Genomic DNA, 21280 nt, shown 5'->3' on the forward strand with positions numbered 1-21280 from the left:
GGTTATAGCCCTGTCAATGGTCCTCTCCCCTGCTTCCCCAGCCTGAAGGCAGGCATCACACCCCGCTCAGGTCCTTCACCCGGCTCTGCTCACAGTAAACTCATGAATCTCTGAGCCTGGGAAATTGCTACATTTTTGTGACATGAATAGTTAGGTAATATCAGAGATATCCCAGAGTTCACAATCTGTTCATTTTGACCCTTGGGGATATGTGTGACCTTCTCTGCAATATCCAGTGACCAGATGTGGCCCCCAAGGGTCAGTCGGAGCCAAGAAATTTAACATGGAACCTTCCTTAACTTGTCTCCATGCAGGCCCACCCAGCAGGGGTCAGAGGTGTCAGTTTTTCCAGCCATCTTTGGCCCCAAGGTGGAGAGACGATGCAGGACTAGGGTCCAGGCCCCAGGGATTCCTGGAAGACTCATTTTTCCTTTGGCAAATACCCCCACTTCCTTCACAGGGCTTGTGCCTGCATTTCTGAACCAGAAGGTGTTTACACAAAACATCCTGGGTTTGGCGACAAATTCACCCTCTATGAGGAATCCTTAATGAAGCTTCCTCCATCCCCACACCACGCAGCTGCCGAGAAAACTGTCTCAGTCTCTAGGAATTGAAGGTAGCCCAAAGCCAGACAAGGAGGAGGTGTTTCCGGGTTTCGTGAGGCACAGTTTGTCAATGTCCATAGATAGTTGTGAGAAAGAGACCAGCACCCTCCATCCCAGGGTATCTGTGCCTGATTAGCCCTTCTTTCAGCCTCAGCCTCAGCCTGCGGCTATAAAACTAAACAGGCATAATCCTGTGAACAAAAGTGTCCGTGAAATTCAAGTGAGGCAAAGAATATGAATGGGCTAAGTTTCCCAGAGTCCAAAAGAGGAGACTAAAAAGTGAACCTCAGAGTTGGGCCTTAGGGGAGGTGGCTCCGTGAGTGAGGAGTGTTCACTTTGCAAGAATAAGGATCTGAGTTTGAATCTCAAGCACCTACAGAAAAACCCAGACATGGCTGTGTGAGCAGCGACAAACAGCGACAGGCAGATCCAGAGAGCTCAATGTCTAGCAAGCCTCGCCCAAAAGCAAGCTTCTGTTTCAAGGAGAAGCTCTATTTCAAGGTGAGAATACCAGGAAGAGACAGACACCTGACACCCTAATCTGTCTGGCCTCTGCTTGTGTCTTCAGGAGCACAGAGCACCCTTACACGCATGCAACACACACACACACACACACACACAAGAAAATAGATGAGATATAGCTCAGTGGTAGAGAGTGGTGTTTGAAAGGCACTGGAATAATTCCAGTTCCGCACATGGAAAAACAAAAGAGGATTGGTGAGGCAGAAACTCCCAGGCTCAGCGTCTGAGTCTCCAGCTTTGCAACATTGGGGGACCCCTCCGGTTCTGTCAGGCAGTCATCACACACACACACACACACACACACACACACACCTCCTCTGGGAAGTCCTGGATCCTAATTCACTCTTACGCTCTTACTGACACTCCACTGCTCCCCTGGACAGTTTCCAGCTCCTTCTGTGAATCTCGGCTTGCTACTGTGGACATTAGATTGAACAAATGCTGCAGCCAGATGCAATTTAAAATAATTACTGCTTCCTTTCCATCTTCCGGGGAGAAAGAGAGAGAGTGAGGGGAATTTCTATCACCCATTATTTACAAACTGGAAGCTGAAAACGTCGTGGATTAAAATATGAGTCTCTCTGCCACACTCAGTTTCTGGGCGTCGTTAAACCGGGACTTTATGATCTCTGTGTCTCCAAAGCCCTTATCACTACCTTCCATAATGTGTAATTATTTTGCCTTCAGTGTTCGTTGTTTTCCAATGGGACGACGTTCCTAGAGTTGGGATGTTTTATTTGTAGCCGCGTTCCTGACACCCAATCTGGTACGTAGTGGATGCCCAGGAACCCTTTGAAGGGAGGGAAATGGACAGTGCGTTGTGTTGCTCCTTCAGAGCCTGTAGGGGGCGCACCTGCCCCGCTCCCAAAGCCTGCCCCGCCCCTCTGGAGCCCCGCAACGGCGCATGCTCTTTTCACTGCGCAGGCGTGCCGGAAGTCCCAGAACAGCGCGTGCGCGGAAGGAGCCAAGGTGAAGTTGTAGCGGTGTGTCAGAAGAGGTGCGTGATACCATGCTGTCCCCCGAGGCGGAGAGGGTGCTGCGGTACTTGGTCGAAGTAGAGGAGCTGGCCGAGGCCGTACTGTCGGACAAGCGGCAGGTGAGGGACGTGGCGGCCACGAGCGCCCTACGCAAGTGCGCGGGGTGGCAGAGAGCTCACCCGGTCTTCCGGCGTCACTGGTCCTAGCGGCCTGGCGCGGAGCGAGCACTGGTTCTGTGCTGGGCAGTCGCCTTCCTTTCACCCTGCCCAGTCATTGCTGGTCCCCTGGATTCTTACCGTCTGCGGGCGGCTTCCCTGACACCACTTTCCAAACGCAGTCCCTGGCCCATCGTGAATCAGGTTGCTGAGATATGGGCGGTATGTGTCTGGGCAATGCGCTGGGGTGTGTGTGTGTGGTGTGGGTGTGTGGGTGTCGGGCGCGGGGGTGAGGGGTTGAGGGCCTCGTAGACCCGAAAGGGGTGCTTGGTTCTGTTTCTGTGGTAAGTGGTTAGTCCCTAAAGGGAGTTCGTGCTGGGGATCGGTTGCTTTAGACTCTAAACTTTAGAGGGCTTACTGTGTTGTCTAGGATAGCCTTGAACAATCCGTGGTCTATCCTCGTCAGTCTCGAGTTCTGGGATTATAGGCGTGCATGTAGATGTTAAATGCCTCTCACTGGCTGCTTCCTAGAGAGTGGGGAACCATTCAGGTGATCCGGATGATCTAGAGTTAGACCAGATGGTAGTGATGGGGCGAGACATATACTTGATGGTCTTCAAACGCTGTCATGATGGCCATAATGGCTCTTTGTGGTCTATATTTGAGAAGGCTTGGTGGTTCACTAGCTGCGGCCCCAGATGTCACCTTTTGAGTAGTTAGCTGTCATAGTGGTACTGTGCCACAGCTGTTCCAGTCCAGTATGGTTGAGTGTCTGGTGAGACAGTCAAAGTTACCTAACAAGAGCGTGTCAATAGTCACTGTCTAGAGAAGACACTCAGCTCACTCCCTGGTGACCCTGGTACACTCTCAAGGTTGACTGGATGACACAAAATGATTCAATCTGCAGGCATTTTCCTAGCACCTTCTCTGGAGGAAGGAAGTTTGTGTAGAAGCAGAGGAGCTGGAAGCTGAGTGGGTAAAGAAGCACCTTCACACCTGAGTCCTCCATGTTAGGCAAGACCTTGGAACTTAGCCAGAAATGATACCTTGTCTCTTCAGATTGGGGCCAGAGGCAGCTGAGTCCCTATCTGCTCCTGTTTTCAGATTGTAGACCTGGACACCAAGAGGAATCAGAACCGAGAGGGCCTGAGGGCCCTACAGAAGGACCTGAGTGTCTCTGGTAAGTTGCGACATCCTTACTGAAGCCCGTTCAGTTGTCTTCTGAAGGACTTCATTATCCCTGGTAAAGACCAGGCAGGAGGCTGGGACTGTGTGACTCACCCTCGTGGGAAACTTAGACAGCTTGAGGAGAAAAGCGAGTGAGTGAGCGAGCGAGCGAGCGAGCGTTGCAGGTCAGACATATGCTGTGACTCAGAATTTTAGATGCTCACTTCAGTGGCAGGCCATTAGCTCATCACTCACTGATGGCAGATTCAGAGAGTGCTCACTGCACATAAAAGCAATAGTTCTGCCCTTATGTTCCACACCAGGAAAGCAGCACAAACACATAACTGAAAATTGTGAGAAAGCTAAAGACGGAGCTGGCCACGGGTGGGTGTCGAGACTGTCTTGGAGGGAAGAGATGGGGCTCAGTAGATGAGGCCAGGTGGCTGCTGTGGCTGGTGGCATAAGCAAGCCAAGCCATGCCATGTCCCACCAAGGGGACAACATGAAGCAGTTCTGGAAAGGTGGGCAGCATTCCGGCCACAGTGAAGGACACTGACATGTAGGGCTTCCATTGGCTTTTCTCACCTGAATGAAACCCAGAGATGTTGCGAGACTCCACATGACCCAGCCCCACACACCCCACGCACTCACTGGCCCCTTGGTTGTCTGCCTGGCTCTGTTTTCCCACATGTTTGTGGGTGACATGTCCTTGCTTTCCTCAGGTCTTGGCCTGGATGTCACATCCACGATGTCACATTCACATAATGAACCTGTCCTCTGATGCTCCCTAGCACTTGAAACAACTTTGGTTGGTTGGTTTTTAAATAGCTGGTCCTTTTGCTATTCTATGGGTTCTTCTCTCTTCCACCTTTTTCAACCCCCTAACACTTGATAAGAGAGAAAAAGGGATAGAGGGGAAAGGAAAACGCTCCCTGAATAAAGTCTGCGGTTGGAAAGTGGGCAGCGTTCTCATTAGACCACTTCCTGCTGATTAGGGGCATTGAGTCCTTGGGGCAAGTTTGATCTTCATTTCAAGATATCTAATTTCTTCTTGTTATTTCTTTGCATATGTCTACTTAAAAAACTGTGACCGACAACCCTGCCTCTCAGGGCCCTAGCAATGTTTCACCCTCTCAAAAGTCCTCAGAATTCCAAAAATCACACACTGGAAGAAACTATCTGCAGCTGGCCAAATCATACCAGAGCATGAGGCAAATCATAGTCAGTTGCTGTGGACAGTCGGAAGCAGCCCCACATCTCACGCCTGGGATTGTAATGAAAACATTTCCTTACAGTATTTCTGTGTTTTGTTTTTTAAAGAAACAAAAATGCCCAATATAATGTCAATATAATTTTTCATGCTGGTTCTTAGCAGTATGTGGAAAAACCCAGCCTTGTTCATTCCCCTTTGCTATAACATGAGTCCTACGAGAGCATGGGCCGCTTTGTTCTGCTATGTTCTTAGCACAAATGTGCCAGTCAGGTGATAGGTGCTTCAAAAAGAAAAAAAAATGTGATAAAGAAATGTCTGTTTGCTGTTTCAGAAGATGTGATGGTTTGCTTTGGGAACATGTTCATCAAAATGCCTCACCCTAAGACGAAGGAAATGATCCAGAAAGGTAAGGTGTCCTGGGGCTGGGCCAAGAACACAGCTACTTTCCCCAGCACTCCTGGGTCATAATCCAGCAATGAAAATCAAACTGTGTATCAGGCTGGGGAAAGACAAAGGGCTTTTTCCATATGAGGCTTTTGCTTTCTGTTTGAAAATAAGGTCACTCTACCAAAATCTCATTGGCCAAGGCCATCCATAGCTGTAAAGGGTCATGGATAAGTGAGGTTTTTCATGAGCCTGTGTGTCTATCTGTGTGGTGTGGTGTGGTGTGTGTGTCAATGGGTATGTACCTGAAGAGGTCAGAATACGATGTCAGGCATCCTCCTTTAGTGTGTTCCACCCTACTTACTACCTTGAAGTGGAGTCGCCCAACCTCTTTGGCTACCTTGGTTGGCCAGCAATGCTCTCTGCATCTGCCTCTCTCTGTCCCCTAGTGCTGGGATTATAGGTACACTCAGCCATGTGTCCTGGAGATTCAGTCCTCACACTTGCAGAGCAAGCACTCTGCCTGACTGAGCCATCACCCCAGTACCCCAGGGAGCTTTTCTTTTTCTTTATTTTATTTTATTTGTTTTTTTGAGACAGGGTTTCTCTGTGTAGCCCTGGCTGTCCTAGAACTCATTCTGTAGACCAGGCTGGCCTCGAACTCAGAGATCCACCTGCCTCTGCCTCCCAAGTGCTGGGATTAAAGGCGTGTGCCACCATCCTGGCAAGCTTTTATTTTTCATGTCCCCTGCAGCTGAGACTGTGCTGAAAGTGGAGGCGTGACTGGCGGGGGTGGGGGTGGGGGGTGGAACCGGACATAGCCTATGGTGGAGCATTTTTCTAGCCTGTGTAGGGACCTGGGTTTAATTCCTAGCACTGCAAGAAAATGGAGTGTAGGAAGAGTGAGCCTCTATCGTCTGCACAGCTTGTGCAGGCAAAGTACTGCTCAGGTCTCCAAAACCATGACAACTGGAGTCTCTGTGGAGAATCTCTGTAAGGACAAAGCTGCAGGGAGGTCCTTGCCTGGGAAAAACCGATGACACTTGTTCTCTCTTTCACCTCCTTGAAACCACATGGGTCAAAAGGACCAGTAAGGCTGTCACACTTCCTGAAGACAGGAACTAGAACAAACCTGCAGAAATTTCAGTTAAGGTAGTGTGGTTAAAATGAAGGGCCAGGTTGGAAAGATGGCTCCTATTAAGAGTACTGGCTGCTCTTCCAGAAGACCAGGGTTTAGTTCCAGTGAGCACATAGTGGTTCACAGCTGGTGTGACTTCAATTCCAGGGGATCCAACACCCTTTTCTGGCCTCTGTGAGCACCAGGCATGCCATGGTGCACAACATATATGCAGGCAAGACACCCAGACACATAATCATACATTTTTTTTTTTTTTTTTTTTTTTTTTTGGTTTTTCGAGACAGGGTTTCTCTGTATAGCCCTGGCTGTCCTGGAACTCACTCTGTAGACCAGGCTGGCCTCGAACTCAGAAATCCGCCTGCCTCTGCCTCCCGAGTGCTGGGATTAAAGGCGTGCGCCACCACGCCCGGCTTATAATCATACATTTTAAGAATTATTTTAAAATTAAGGATCAATGTGCTTGGGTAATGGGCCAGAGACTGTACAGCTGAAAACTTAGGGGTCACTGCCTGAGTTCAGGATTTGGTGTTGTGTCCTACTGACCCATAAATGTTGTCTAATCTCTGTCCATGCGGGTTCTAGTTTTCTCCCAAATCCATATAGACTGAACAAGTTCATAAACAGTTTCTTATTTATAGTGAGAAATCTATTACCAAAGCTGTGAAGGAAGCATGGCCAAGCAGGGCTTTTCTTCATCAGGGAAGGAGAGCAGGCAGGCAGCTAATGGCCAGTAGAACGTTCCTCACAGCAGTTGGTTGATAAGCTTTGAAGGGTGCCTGTGTCTTTGTGCTAGCACTACTCAGTGTAGTCTGTGGTGACGCTAGGCTGGTCCTTCCTATCCACTGTGGCCAACTAGTTTATGCCAGAGCAGCAGGCTCTACTTAGGCCACATTTTCACAGGTCTCCATGATGGGACTTAGGTTTGTAAAGTTTTTTAGCCACCCAGCATTCTTTGAATAACAGAGTGACAGGCCTTGTTCTGGGCCAACTCAGGGACGTGGACAGGTAATATCCCTCTAGAGTGTAGCCTTGACTGTCAAGGGTGTTAGGTGGAAACTGGGGTGCTTCTCTGTGACCTAACCTCCTTGTCCTGTCTGCCTGCTGCACTTTTTTACAGATCAAGAGCACCTGGATAAAGAAATAGAAAGGCTGCGGAGTCAACTTAAAGTGAAAGTTAACCGCCTCTTTGAAGCCCAAGGTATTGGCCTGGTGGGGCTGGAAGGTGGGAGAGGAGGAACCCATTGAGAGAATGTTAGAGAGCAGAGCGGGTGTGCAGAGCCACTCAGGTGGGCAGTGGGAAGTGAGCAGCGTTGTCTGTAGCAGCTCCGATATAGGGCGGAAGCTCATTCTTGCCACAGCTCCTTTCCCAGGCACTGGGAGCTGCCTAGGATGACCCTGCATGGTACGGTTCGAGGGTAGCTAGGACTGGAGGAACTCAGAAGACTTGTCAGAGGTCAGAGCTTAGGAGGAACCCAGCAGCACCTCAGATCCAGGTCTGATTGGAACCTGGAGGTCAGGGCGGCAGTCAGGGCTGTGCAGGTTCTTAGTGCAGGAGTAGTGTTGGTCTGCATCAGCCTGCGCAGTGCAGAAGCCGAGGCCCAGCCCTGCACCTCTCAGGCTCAGCTGGCAGTATAAATGCAGTGTTAGCCACTTTACTGGGCCTGGCTCCAGAGGCAGCAGTAGGTTGGACAGCAGGGGGCCGGATCTGATCGTGACTTTCTATTCCTTGCAGGAAAACCAGAGCTGAAAGGTTTTAACCTGAATCCCCTCAGCCAGGATGAGGTTAAAGCCCTCAAGGTCATCTTGAAAGGATGAGACTCACAGAACAATGGGGGACCTGTGATAGGACTTCCCTACTCCCAGCCTTGAGACCTGCAAGGACAGGATTGTCTGTTTAAAGGGACAGGCATCAGGAATGTGGCTTCTGTACAAATCTTTTTCTGTAGTGCTTGGTTGCTTTGTGCAAGAGAGAACCCTTAGTCTGTTCTGTGGGTTTGGCCTGGCCACCAGAGCTTGGACACAAGACCTATTGACAAACCCTGGCAGCTGTCAGCAGGTGTGTGGGTGTGTGAGAATGTCTGCAGCCGACACTTCTCAACAGTAGCCTGCTGTTCACATGGGCCTGGCCGGGGATGGAGGGAGAGGAAGGTGGATCGGGAGCTTCATTCCAGCTTTCTGCACAGCGAGGCATTTTCAGGCAGTGTGTGTAGCAACTGGAATAAAGCAGGACACTGACAGTTCACTTCTGCGTGAAGCAGACCTAGTGCTTCTCACCAGCTTCAGGGTAGACACATTCGTTTCTCCACTGCTCCAGTTCTGTCCTTTTTCCTGCTGGCTTTCTGTAGTAGAGGTGCTGCCAGTCACTCTCTGTGGTTGCTCTTGAGGTAGAAGTCCTTACGGAGTTCTGGCCCAGGGCTGGCAAGCAGTAACCTTCCTGATGTGACTCAACGTAGAATATCGTCCCGACCTCTGCGAGCAGGGCCTGCCTGGCTGGCTCGAGATCATAGTGTGAATGTGGCGTGAGAACAAAACTGACTTCTGGTCCCTGCTGCTCAATAAACATTAACTGAACAAACAACAGCTCTGAGTTGTCACTCACCTCATTCTGTCCTTCACCAAGGCCCCAACCTTCTACCTAAGAAATGGGGGTAGTTCTTACTTTAAAAGTGTGTGACATCAGGAATAGACAAGAGACGACTATCTGTTACCCTCACTGCATTTGGCCCATAGTTACATCAGAAACGAGCTGGTGTAACTATATTGTAAGTTTCTTGAAAGGGGTGGAGAGGTGGCTCTGGGTTTAAGAGCACTTGCCATTTTCAGAAGACCAAATTAAGTTCCCAGCCCCACGTACTACTTTATAATCATCCGTAACTCCAGTTCTAGGGAATTGGTACCTTCTAATCTCCACAGGCATGCACGGTACATGTACATACACGCAGAACACCTATAAAAATGAACTAGTCAGGTATGATAATCCCAGCACTTGGGAGGCAGAGGTAGGTGGAAATTTCTATTTCCAATTGTAATACACATTGCATGTGTTCAAGGCCAGCCTGGTCTACAGCGGAAGTTCCAGGGTGGACCCTGTCAAAAAATAGGAAAGAAACTAGGAATAAGCAAAATATTTTTGAATATTACTGATGCCTTCAAGGAATATTTAAAAATGTGTTGATCAAGAAAAGCATGTAAGGCAAATAAGGTCCGTGCCTGAAGATTTGTTTCCTTGGATTTTACAGGCATTCCCATGGTAGACCCAGATTAGACCAGGCCACTGCACTGGGCTCTATAAGACCACAGCTTCAGAGGAAGGCTGCAGCTTAGCTCAGGATGAAGGAGGTACTTGAACTTGAGCAAGGGCTGAGCAATGTGTGACCTACTGACTGTAGGCAGAGGCTGTGTGGTCCCTGAAGGACAAATTGCAGGGCAAAGGGGGAGATGATACTGTCTACCGAACTCTCTTCATAAGCTCTGAACTCCCAAACCATGTGAATAAGATGCAAACCCAACAGAATTCATTTTGATGGCAGCTACCTGGTGGGTTTGTGGGGCACATCATTTCTCCACTGGAATTTCTCCTGCCTGCCAGGGCGCTAAGCTAAAGAGCACATCGATTCTGTATTCTGGAAGCAAGAACCTCAAGTCTATACTTGGGGGTTGTGGGCTTGGGAAACCCCTGGTCTCGGAGAGCAGACCCAGAGTGGCTTAGCTACCAGCCTCCCATGGCCAGTTCACTTCTTGGTTTGCTGGTGATTCTTTCTGACTTTCCTTCGGGCTTTACTTTAGGTAGCCAGGTTTGCATTTATGGGCAGAGACATCACAGAAGGTAGGAGAGCTGCTTGGGCCCAATGGAGGCCCCTTCTCCATGGGGTAAGTTGCCTTCCAGCCCAGGCTTATGTCATCTTGCCTGTTAACTGGAGCCTTGCTTTCTGGTTTTAAACTCAAAAGCCCCAAATGGGAGGTGGGTTTTCCCAGGGACCCTGGCCAAGCAGCCCTGCCTACCCAGTTCTCATTTCCAGCTGAGACACAGGAGGCCCCTAGCTCTGTGGTTTTCACATAGCAGAGGACACCATACATTTGGGGCTTGGCACTATCCCAGACCTCACATGGATATTCTAAAAGTGGTTAATCTAAAGTTATTTACTTTGCAAGTATTGCTTAAAGACAAGTTTCTCAGCCCACAGGACCCATGATTAAAGAGACATCAAAACAGCAGCATCCCAAGCCACGCCCAGTGCTAAGTGGCTCTAAGCCTGTGCTTTATTAGACATGCATGGTATTAGACATGCTCTCTGAGCAGTGGAACTTGCTGCTTGGCCTCTTTGGGCCCAGTTGCCAATCTGTCAAAGATAAGCCCACCCAGTTCCAAAGATTGGCTGTTCCTGGTTCAAAGATGCACAGGGCTGGAGTGGGGAGTCCAGGGAGTCTGGTCCAAGTACAAGCTGGTCCTGTCCAGTGAAACAGCTGCCACGCTGGAGGAAGATGAAGACTGGTGCGCTGTGCTGGAATCCCGCTGCCAGAGGCCAGGGCGGCACCTGCCAGGGCCTCATTTCTTCTGGCTGGGGGTCAGCTAGGGGCTTTCTTCTGCGCTTGAAGGGATCGGAACAGCTGCCTCAGCTGCTCCTTCCGATCATTGTCGCAGCCTAGAAAGAATATGAGGTGTTGGTTGCGGTGGCCTATATACCCACTAGCTGGTACAGGATGTGGGCAGCAGGAATTGTGTGGCCATGGGTGGCCCACTCCTGTGCTGGGCTGGCCCTCAGCTCACCTCCGAGTATCCATTTTCTCAGGATGGCACCACCCACCTTGCAGAGTGAGCTCAGAGGTCAGCCAATGCCTAACTAACTGGGAACTCACCTGCTGCTTCAGGCACTGGTCTATACTGGCCCCAGATGAGCTTGCTGAGCCCTGTCAGGAGTTCCCAGTAGCCAGCAAACTCAGAGTGCCATATACCCCAAGTTGCAGGAGTAGCAGAACTGGGAGTTGATCCGAGGTTGTGTGGAGCCAGAGACACATTCAGCTGCTTCTTTCAGATGACATTGCCCTTGGCTTTGCTCAGTGAAAACACAAAAGCCAGCAGTGCCTGATGCCTCGTAAGTGCTGACTAAACATCTCTTACCCAGTACGTCTCCATGCCAAATGGCTGCCTCTGCCTGCACATTCACCAGGCAACCTGTTCCCTGCTTGGTTTCACAGCTGGTTCTTGAGGCAATACCAGTTTTTAATCTTAGCCAGGCACATTTATAACACTAGTGAGTGCTACTGGAATGAGGTGACACTCCATGGACACAAGGGTTGACCTGGAGATTCCTTCTGAGTAACCCCGATTCCACCCTTGCCTCCAAGGCTGCCCCAGATGTCAAGGCCTCTGCATCCTTGGCATTTTCCAGGGTGAATCTAGGATAACCTGCTTTAGTGCTTCAGCTCTCTCCTCATGCCAAATCTTCAGGTCCAGTGCAAACCTTTTCCTGGAGTTCCAGATTCATCACCGGATTTTTGCTAACCGTTCACCCAGTGACCCTGAACACATTTCTAACTTGTTCTCAATCATCAGCCTTCTTCCCCTGCCTGCTCCCAAAACAGCTCCTCTCGCTTACACCAAACACAAAACCGGAAAACTCGAAAGCGATTCTAGGGATTTCTATAGAAGTGGTCCTCCTGGCCTATCTGAATGGCTGCAAATCAGCCAGATCTTCGTTCCCACAGGCATCTACATTTTTCAGAGTTCAGTATCTGCTGTTGGAGCAACCATCTTGCAACCAGAAGACAAACTGAGCATTCAGCAGACCTGCTGAGTGTGGCAAAAAGACGAGAGAAGAGTCACCTAAGCATCTCGATCCTATTGTATCAGTCCCCTAGACCATACTGAACACGTGTGGCCCGAGACACACCACGCCACCCCCAGGCTTGTGAATATCAGGCAAGCACTCTAACTTTTTGATAACCCCTCTTTGAGACAGGGTTTGACCAAGTTAGACTGGCCTTGAACCCACTCTGTGGTATAGACAGACCATGAACTTGTGAGATTTCTCCCGCATCCTCCCTAGTGGCTGCGTTTACAAGTCTGCGGTCTTTAGACTGGCTAGGTCAGCCCCATTCTACTTAAAGTATTAGGGTTTGTTTGTGCAGCCAAGCCTAGTCCTAACTCATACAAAACTCTTTAGAATATACTAAATCATAAAAGAACAGGATTTTAGCACCCAGGAGGCAGAAGCAGGTGGATCTCTGTGAGTTCAAAGTCAGACTGATCTACATAGTAAGTTCTAGGCCATCCAGAGCTACACAGTGAGACCCTATGGCCCAAGAAAAGTTTTAAAAGGAACCACAAAACAAAATTAAAAACAACAAATGAGAAACTTATGAAAATGTTTACTGTACATTTGATGGACCAGGATGGGACCATGTCTTCAGTCATTAATGTTGTGTCTTTACAAATGTAGAAAAAAAAACAAAAAACAAAAAACTATAGGCAACCCAGAGAAAACCTGGTACAAGCTGGGCATAGTAGCACACACCTTTAATCCCAGTACTGTGGAGGCAGAAACAGGTGGATCTCTGTGAGTCTAAGGCCAACCTAGGCTATATAGTTTCAGGACATCTGGAGATACACAGTGAAGCTTTGTCTCAAAAAGAAGAAAGAAAGAAAGAAAGAAAGAAAGAAAGAAAGAAAGAAAGAAAGAAAGAAAGAAGGAAGGAAGGAAGGAAGGAAGGAAGGAAGGAAGGAAGGAAGGAAGGAAGGAAGGAAGGAAAGAAAGAAAGAAAGAAAGAAAGAAAGAAAGAAAGAAAGAAAGAAAGAAAGAAAGAAAGAAAGAAAGATAGGTGGGAGAGAGAGGAAAGAAGGAAGGAAGGGAGGGGAAAAGGCAGGCAGGCAGGTAGGGAAGAGAGGCACATGCCATCAATCCCAACACATTGTAGGGTGAGGCACGAAGATTAGAAAGGACTTCAAGCCCAGTCTTAGCTCCACAGTGAACGGAAGGCCGGCTTGGGCTATGTGTGGCTCAGTTGGTGAAGTGTCTGCCTAACAGGCAGGAGGTGCTGGTTCAAGTCCTAATAGCAGGAAAACCTGGCATGTTAGCTCAGGAAGTAGAAACAGGAGGATCAGAAATTCATGACCACTCTGACTACACAGCGAGTTAGAGGAGATCCTAGGCTACACAAAAACCTGCCTAAACCCCACCATCAACCGACAAAAAAGTAAATTTCCCATGAAAACTGGTTCACAGTCCTTCATAAAAGTGATCTACTATTAAAGAGAAATCAGTCCAAAGCTGGGACGGCTTACAAAAGAGGAAACGCAAATGAAAAACTGAAGCCTCTTTAGTAATCAATGGAATTAAAATAATAATGAATTCACTAAGGGGCTTGGGCCTCTTTCTAGTAAGCCTATGCCTGCTGCTCAGTGACTCTACTTCCAGGGAGCCAGAAGGAAAAGCCAGCTTCCGTGGATTCCATAGGAGAGGAGGCTCACCACAGGGTTATTTAGAAAAGTAAAAAAATGAGATCACACCAAATGCCCAACGGTAAGAAATCGGCTTGATAAATGCTGGCACACACATGGGCCGAAATGCTCTGCAGCTGTGCTATAACCACTCAGGAGACTAAAGGCCAGAATTCAGGAGTTAGGGTTCAGGCTGGCCCATCTCTACAACAGCCTTCTGTGGTCTGTGTAAGCTTTGGAGACAATTTCCTCATTTGAGGGGCAATCACAGAAGCTGCCACATGCTGTGGTATTGCGCATAAACAACCCGGCTAACACATGCTTCCCATGGGAGGTCCTTTGTATTCCTGAATGGAGGGAGGGAAGCCACGTGGAAAGTGGGACTCCAAACGCCAGTCTGGTGCCAGATTTACAAAAATATGAATATATGCATTTTTTAAAACTGGAAGGAAACACCAGATTGTTAATGATGGTTGTGTCTGGATGTGTTTTAAATTTTCCTTCTTTAGTTTTCAAATATTCTACAATGAGTGTGAATTTCTATAATCGGGGAATTTTTTCACATTTCACATACTACCTTGCAGAGTCCTACAGCCTTTAACTTTTCTCATGATAATTTGTTCTCCACCTCAGTCTTGAAATCCCCCTCCAGAAACTCAGAAATTTCTCACTATAACAGGCAGGATCCTACCAGGAGTGTCCAACCATTTGATGTTGTGACCAGACATTGTCATCTACAAAGTTCACACTTGAGAAGTGAGCAAAAAGTTACACACACACACACACACACACACACACACACACTTGAATAAAAAATCTCATAACTGTTTTAAGTAAGTATATGATTGGGCCACATTCATTGCCACCCTTAGCTGCATTCGGTCCCCCAGGCTGCAGGTTGGACATGACACCTGTAAGACACTACTCATCTTTATGTTATGGATGAAGAACAGAGAGGTCAAGGTGCTCGCCCAAGTCACACAGCTGGTATGCTTGCAGGCTGGATCTCACTGCTCTGCCAAGCGGCCCTAGCCCCCCTCCACTTCCTATGATGTTTCTCTCCCACTCACTTCCTGTCTGGCTCAGCGTACCTAGGTGAGTGTTGGTCACAAAGTTCCCCATCCCTGATAGGTCAGAAGGCCCCTCCTCTCGGCTGACAGGGCCATCATTCCACATGAGGTCGAAGCCTCCGACTCTCTTCTCCTTTCCTGTGAGCCTGGGGATGCAGACGGGGAGATAACATGCAGTCGGTGAGGCTCGAAGACCTGTCCCACCAAAACCAAGTGGCAGATCTGCAGTGGGGCCACATTCATTTCCTCCTACTCCTCCCATTGGTAATGTGCGTCCAATTGGTAGTGTGTGCTTTCAAATCTGTCCCTCCCCCTCAGGGATTCACCCACTCCTGAAGCTGGCCCTGTGTGCTTCCCAGGATTTGGTGTTAGGGGTAAGCAGCCTCTTAGTGAATGTTGTGAGCCAGGCACTCAACAGTACATTACCTCGGAGTTTCTCCAACAGCCCCAGGGGAGTTATGATGCTCCCTACTCTACAGACGAGGAAACCAAAAAGAACCTCAGAGAGGGAAGTGACCGGTACAGGGTCCCACTCAGGAAGCTTTGAGTACATCCAGCTACACTGAGCTCTTGGGCCTATGAACATCTTAGTTGCTCCATCTATGAACTCTAAATCTCAAGCTTCCGGGTCCTGTTCCCTTGACAGGCGTCCATCTGCCCCGTGTAGGGCACAGACAGGACCCTACCTGGCCTCCATGTCCACCACATGCAGGGTATCCTCCAGCAGACAGGTCTTGAGTTCATAGTCCTCCTGGCTGCTGGCCGTCAGGGAAGGAGAGGCATTGACTTCTAGGAGCCACCTGGGGAGGGCACGGGAGAACGTGGCGAGGGCTGTCAGGGATCCTGTCTACCTTCTGCCAAGAGCTTTCACCATGCAGGGCAAGCCCAAGCATCTCACAGCTTAGAAAAACATCCAAAAGATGTGCAAGCACACCCAAGTGGGGTTGGGAAATGAACCTACACAAGATGCAAGGGCTCAGCACAGTTCTAAGTGCTACGGCTGGATGATGGTGATACCCAGCAGAATGATGCAGAAAAATCCTACAGCACCCCATGTCTGTGAGCAAAAGACAGCAGCAAAAGAGCTGGGAGAAAGTTACCCCACGTGGGCAGAAACTAAACTCTGGGACGCTGTAAGATCAGTGAGTAAGATTGTACTGCTGGGGTGGGTTACCTGCCTGCGTGCTTGGCCAGGCTACTACACTGCTATTGCTGCATGGCAGGACTAGACGATTAGACCCTATTGCTGGGGACACTGCACTCTGGTTGCAGGGCGTGGAGAAACCAGACTGGGCCTGGGTGCTCCCTCCTTGAAAGGTAGCACTTGTGGGGCTGAAGGTACGGTGTGGTGCGGGCTGGTGGAGGGAATTGTTACCAGTTTGCTCCCCTGTAGGGACAAAACACTAGGGGCATCAGCATGCCACATAAAGTGTGCCCACTGGCACAACAGAGGCCCCATGGGCCACAATTATTTTTCAATTGGATCCAAGACCTGCTCCGAGGAGAGAACCTGGGTTTGATACTGCCAGGCAGGAAAGGCACAAGCCTATTGTTGCTGTTTTGCTAACTGGACACAAAGCCCTATAAAAACACCTTCTAAATCTAGATGCTCATACACCCCATCTTTGCTGAGTTGGCTCCGGACTGGGAGGCCTCTTTCTGCAGATGACTGCAGTTACTGGGGAGACTCCTGGGTGCTAAGGAATAACAAGGATAACACCAGCACTACAGCCTGCTGCTCAGCCTGGGTGGGGGAGGGGAGTGAAGAGAGGGGAAAAGAGAGAGCTGATTATGTGATCTCTCTCTCTCTCTCTCTCTCTCTCTCTCTCTCTCTCTCTCTCCCTCCCTCCCTCCCTCCCTCCCTCCCTCCCTCCCTTCCTCTGAGGCTCAGGAAAGGCACACCTTTAATCCCAGCACTTGAGAGGCAGAAGCAGGCAGATTTCTGAGTTCGAGGTCAGCCTGGTCTACAAAGTGAGTTCCAGGACAGCCAGGGCTATACAGAGAAACCCTGTCTCAAAAATCCAAAAAAAAAAAAAAAAAAAAAAGATAGGAGCCAGAGCAATGGGAGGGGTGCCATGCTGTCCCCTAGCTACCTCTGTTTCCAAGTCAGAGGGGGGGACAAAGGGTTCCATGGCCTCCCCCTGAGACAGAAAATCTCTCTGTCGCCTTCTGCCTGAGAGTTCCCATTCTCTTGAAACTACTTAGCCATGCTCCCAAGAGCAAAGTAACCCCACTTAAATCCACTGGTTCCCCCCCCCAGTTAGACTTGGGTAGAATTGCACTCTCTCTCTCTCTGTCTTTCTCTCTCTCCCCTCTCCCGTGTCTCTCCCCCCCCCCCCGTTTCTCTGTCTCTGTCTCTTTCTGTCTCTCTGTCTCTTGCTCACTCTCTCACACACACACCCTGCACCCCCCTTCCCTGGTTTATCATGGCCTATCTGTGAATAGAAATAAGACTCCTCAAGAAAGGTCTTACAACATAGATTCAGTTAAAAATTGGTAGAGATCCCTTTGGAAGAGGCCTGCACCAATTAGATCTCATTTATCCTTAACAATTCCTTAAAGACATAGTCAAACCCAATTTGCACACTGGTAAACTGAGGCACAGGAAAAGGAAGCATGTCTGAATTTATACAGACATGCAGAACTGGGTTTCAAACCATGGTGGTCTACACTGGAGTGTGTAGCCAATCATGACCCCCACCCCACCCCGGCTCTCTGGGCCACTGCCCACTTACGGCTTGAGATCCTGGTCAATGAGGATGTCATAGCCATAGAGCTCAAAGCAGTGCTTATCACTGATGATCACCTTCTGCACGCTCTGCAGGCTCTTGATGAAGATATTGTCCATGTCACTGAAGAGTGTCTCCACGGCCTTAGGACCATGCTTGGAAGCCAGGTACTGCCTGAAGCGCTGGAGCATCCACTTGCAACCCTGAGGCCCAGGGAGTTGGGTTGGGAGAGGGGCCAAGTTCACTGGAGCCTACCTGATGGTTCTTGAATGAACCCATGCATACGGTCCCTCCAGCCTGGCAGGAGGGCTCCACCTGAGCCCTGGGGTTAGGAAATTTGGGTATGCCCCTCTCTCTGGAGTGAATAGTTACATAGCTAAGAAGACAGGCTGTCTCTGGCCCATGGCCTATACAGGCGGCTTCTCCTGGTAGCCTTCAATGGTGCCCTCTTAGGGTAGAAAGCAACCAGTATGCTTCTGTCCCTAGGATTATGTGAGATGAGTGTGAACTCATCCACGCCCCTGGCATGGCCCTTAACGCTGAGAAGTCTGAGAATTCTATAGCTGTACTGACTTTCAGGCTATCATATGGATTGATGGTAGGTAGATATGATAAACAGATGATAGATAGATAGGTAGGTAGATAGATAGATAGATAGATAGATAGATAGATAGATAGATAGATAGATAGATAGATAGATAGATAGAGATTTATAGCTAGATTGATGATTGATAGGCAGAATATCTGTTTAATACACTGGCTGATAGGTTGGTTGACCAGTAAGGGACATCTAAGATATGAGGATAGATCACATTTTGTTTAGGAGGTACATTAATTTGACATTCAAATATTGAGGTTCATGCCAAGTGGCTCCCCACTGTAGCCTTGCCTTAGCGCTGCAGATGGGAAAGGGTGATCCTTCCCTCTCTGGTAACTTGTGGTCTATCTTGGGTTCCATGTCGCTCTGCTTGTCCCTCCCCACTTGGCCCAGGAGAGGGAAGGTGCGCAGTTTCCTCACCTTTTTTAGGTAGTAGTCGGGCGATGTCTTCTGCACAGCAACATTGGTGAGGTGAACATCTGGCAGAGGTTGGTGGTTAAGGGCTAGTGTGGACAGAGAGGGGCAGCCATAGCCCCTGCTGCCCCAAGGACTGAACTGAGACCCTGGCTTGAGAGTTGACAAGGAAAGCAAAAACAAAACAAAACAAAACAAAACAAAACAAAACAAAAGCAAGACAAAAGCAAGACAAAAACCAGCCAAAGTTCACATACATGGGCTTTGCAGTGAGATGGGCCTGGGTGCAAATTCTAGATGCATCTTAGGGGCTGTGGATTCCTGAAGGATCCAGGTGAGCCTGTTTACCAGGTGTTCTGGCTAGTCTTATGTCAGCTTGAGAAAAGCTAAGAGTTATCTGCAAGAAGGGAACCTCAATGGAGAAAATGCCTCCATAACATCCAGCTGTTGGGCAGTTTCTTAGTGATCAATGGAGGAGAGCCCAGCCCATTGTGGGTGCTTCCATCTCTGGGCTGGTGGTCCTGGGTTCTGTAAGAAAGCAGGCGGAGCAAGCCATGGAGAGCAAGCCAGTAAGCAGCATCCTCCCATGGCCTCTGCATCAGCTCCTGCCTCCAGGTTCCTGTCCTGACTTCATTTGGTGATGGATCACAGCGTGGAAGTTTAGACCAAGTAAGACCTTTCCTCCCCAATTTGCCTTTGGTCATGGTGTTTCATCACAGCAATAGAAACCTAAGATACCAGCCTGTTGGCTGGGAGCACCCAACCACACACAATGGCTTCCCGAGGCTATTTGAGGGACTAGATGGAGTGCCGTTTGGGTACCCCACAAAATACTCCAGCACCATCTCATTTGCTCCTGGATAATCCCCATGTCATGGGTGGGTGAGACTCGGAAAGAACAGGCACAGCCACTCAGAACCCCTTCCTGGGCACCTCTCCCCCAGGACTATGCATTGTGGATCCCCAAATCGCATGAGATGACCCAACATCCCAGGACCTAATTAGAATATTTGTGGGCTGGGGAGGGGGAGATGCCTGGTCCCTTGCCTGAGTCTAATTCCCCTGCAGTACATTTCTGCCTGTCCTTGGCACATGGAGCAGGGCAGGGCAGTTCCAGCCTCCTGGAAGATGAGAAACCTGTTCATGTGAATTTCCTAGTTGTCATCTTTAGACTTCTTCAAAGGTTCTTTTTTCTTTCTTTCCTTCTTCCTTTCCTTTCTTTCTTTCTTTCTTTCTTTCTTTCTTTCTTTCTTTCTTTCTTTCTTTCTTTCTTTCTTTCTTTCTCATGTTTATCTGTGAGGTTTGTTTTTAATTCTCTGTTTTGGAAGAAAGAATACATGGCCAACCACGGAACAGGAAAAGGGCCCTTCTGTTTGTGCTAAATGCTTTCCAAAAAGATCCCAAGGTAAATCACAGAAAGATGGGCATCCTACCCACAACAGGGCAGGAGCACCGGGCAACCAAGTGCAAAACTGCCTGTACCACCTAAGGAGATGCACAGAGCAACCCCCTTCCTCACACTACAGACAAAATCAACTTCGAACACATTGCAAAATTTTCTTGCAAGAGACAAAACTAAAAATTCTTAAAAGAGCACTCAGGGGTAAGTCATTGTCACTTCAGTTGGGCAGAGTCCCTTAAATCATTGTCACTTCAGTTGGGCGGAGTCCCTTAGCTATGACACAAACAACTGAAGAAATAGATACAGTGGATTTTTATCAAAAATCAAAATCTTTTGTGTGCTAGTAATCTTATAAAAATAAAATAATTGTTATTATTATTATTAGTGTGTGTGTGGTGTTCCCCACACCTTTACCTGGTGAACACTGCCTCAGGCCATTTTGTTATTTTTGTTAGAGTGAGCGTTTTTTTCCTCCCCAGTTCTGGATTCTCTGTTTTCAAAGTTAATAAGTTAATGACTGATGAGTGGCCTTTTACATTGCTTCCTAAATAAAACAAGCTTTTAAAGAGTGGAAATCAGTAACAGCAATTAACGGAAAAAAGCAGTCATGAATTGGAGAAAGAGCAGGGGGCGGGGCTCTGTGGGAGGATTCGGAGGGAGGGAAGGGAAGGGGAAACCGGCATAGTTATAAGCTCAAAAATAAAGGATAAATAAGTCCTAGGGAGACAGTATATTTTAACATATCTAGCAATAAATGTAAAATGTATTATCTCTTTGGGGGGAAAAGAGTGGAAATGGGGTTGTTAGCATATCAGTCTCCCACACGGCCCCTGTCTCCTTTAGACACCTTCTTGTCAGGGTGTTCTGCATCTCAGCACCTCCACCTGCTCAGCGGAGAGTCAACACCATGCCGCTCCCGTCTTAGAACTCAGCCCCCAGCACTCAGGTGTGAGTGTGTCCTATTTGTGTCTATACGTGTATATATGCTTGAATTGTTGCATGTGAACTATATATTACATCTACCAAAGTTAAGGTCATTGCATTTCTTGGTTTGTGACCAAAAAAATATTATTTAAATATTTTTAAACATATCAATTTAAAGATTGATATGTTTAGGGTGGGGCAATAGCTCAGTCACGAAGTGCTTGCCTCCCTGAGTTTGATGTCCAGAAGCCATAGGGGAAAAAAGTTCTAGGAATGGCCAGTCAGGATGGCACTTATGTTTAATTCCAGCACTCAGGCTGGTAACTCTCTGTGAGTTCAGGGCCAGCCTGGTCTACAAGTTGAGTATTAGGCCATCCAGGGCTACATGGTGAACCCCCATCTTAAAAGGCAACCAACCAACCAACCAACCAACCAACCAGCTCTGGACACAGTGGCTTGTGCTCACAGTCCCAGCACTGAGGAGGAGAGACTGCATCAGTAGGACTGGCAGCCAGCCTAGTGGAGCAGGGGCGCTCCCAGCCAG

General features: G+C 48.6%; 2 protein-coding genes across 2 annotated transcripts in view; one reads left to right on the forward strand and one right to left on the reverse strand.

Annotated features, from left to right (window-relative positions):
* The first annotated feature begins 2058 nt into the window (after positions 1-2058).
* Pdrg1 (p53 and DNA damage regulated 1) lies at positions 2059-8741 on the forward strand. The gene is made up of 5 exons (XM_021155654.2): positions 2059-2223; positions 3364-3439; positions 4971-5045; positions 7279-7359; positions 7894-8741. The coding sequence occupies exons 1-5, from the start codon at positions 2137-2139 to the stop codon at positions 7974-7976; spliced, it is 402 nt and encodes a 133-aa protein (XP_021011313.1). The 5' UTR covers positions 2059-2136; the 3' UTR covers positions 7977-8741.
* Positions 8742-10393: 1652 nt separating this feature from the next.
* The window catches only part of Ttll9 (tubulin tyrosine ligase like 9), a 44161-nt gene continuing 33274 nt past the window's right edge, over positions 10394-21280 (reverse strand). The window contains exons 11-15 of the mRNA XM_021156838.2: positions 18417-18475; positions 17405-17601; positions 15356-15469; positions 14691-14815; positions 10394-10804 (exon numbers count right to left, since the gene is read on the reverse strand). Coding sequence (XP_021012497.1) covers positions 10728-10804; positions 14691-14815; positions 15356-15469; positions 17405-17601; positions 18417-18475 — 572 coding nt within the window. The 3' untranslated portion in view covers positions 10394-10727. The remainder of the gene's footprint in view (positions 10805-14690; positions 14816-15355; positions 15470-17404; positions 17602-18416; positions 18476-21280) is intronic.

This window comes from Mus caroli, unplaced genomic scaffold (assembly GCF_978045245.1).
Source record: "Mus caroli unplaced genomic scaffold, Mus_caroli_1 scaffold_2, whole genome shotgun sequence".
In the NCBI taxonomy this organism is placed as follows: domain Eukaryota; kingdom Metazoa; phylum Chordata; class Mammalia; order Rodentia; family Muridae; genus Mus; species Mus caroli.

Coding starts and splice junctions, on each gene's coding strand:
- Pdrg1 (XM_021155654.2), top strand. CDS start 2,137: ATGCTGTCCCCCGAGGCGGAGAGGGTGCTGCGGTACTTGGTCGAAGTA. Junction 2,224..3,363: donor TACTGTCGGACAAGCGGCAG/GTGAGGGACGTG, acceptor TCCTGTTTTCAG/ATTGTAGACCTGGACACCAA. Junction 5,046..7,278: donor GAAGGAAATGATCCAGAAAG/GTAAGGTGTCCT, acceptor ACTTTTTTACAG/ATCAAGAGCACCTGGATAAA.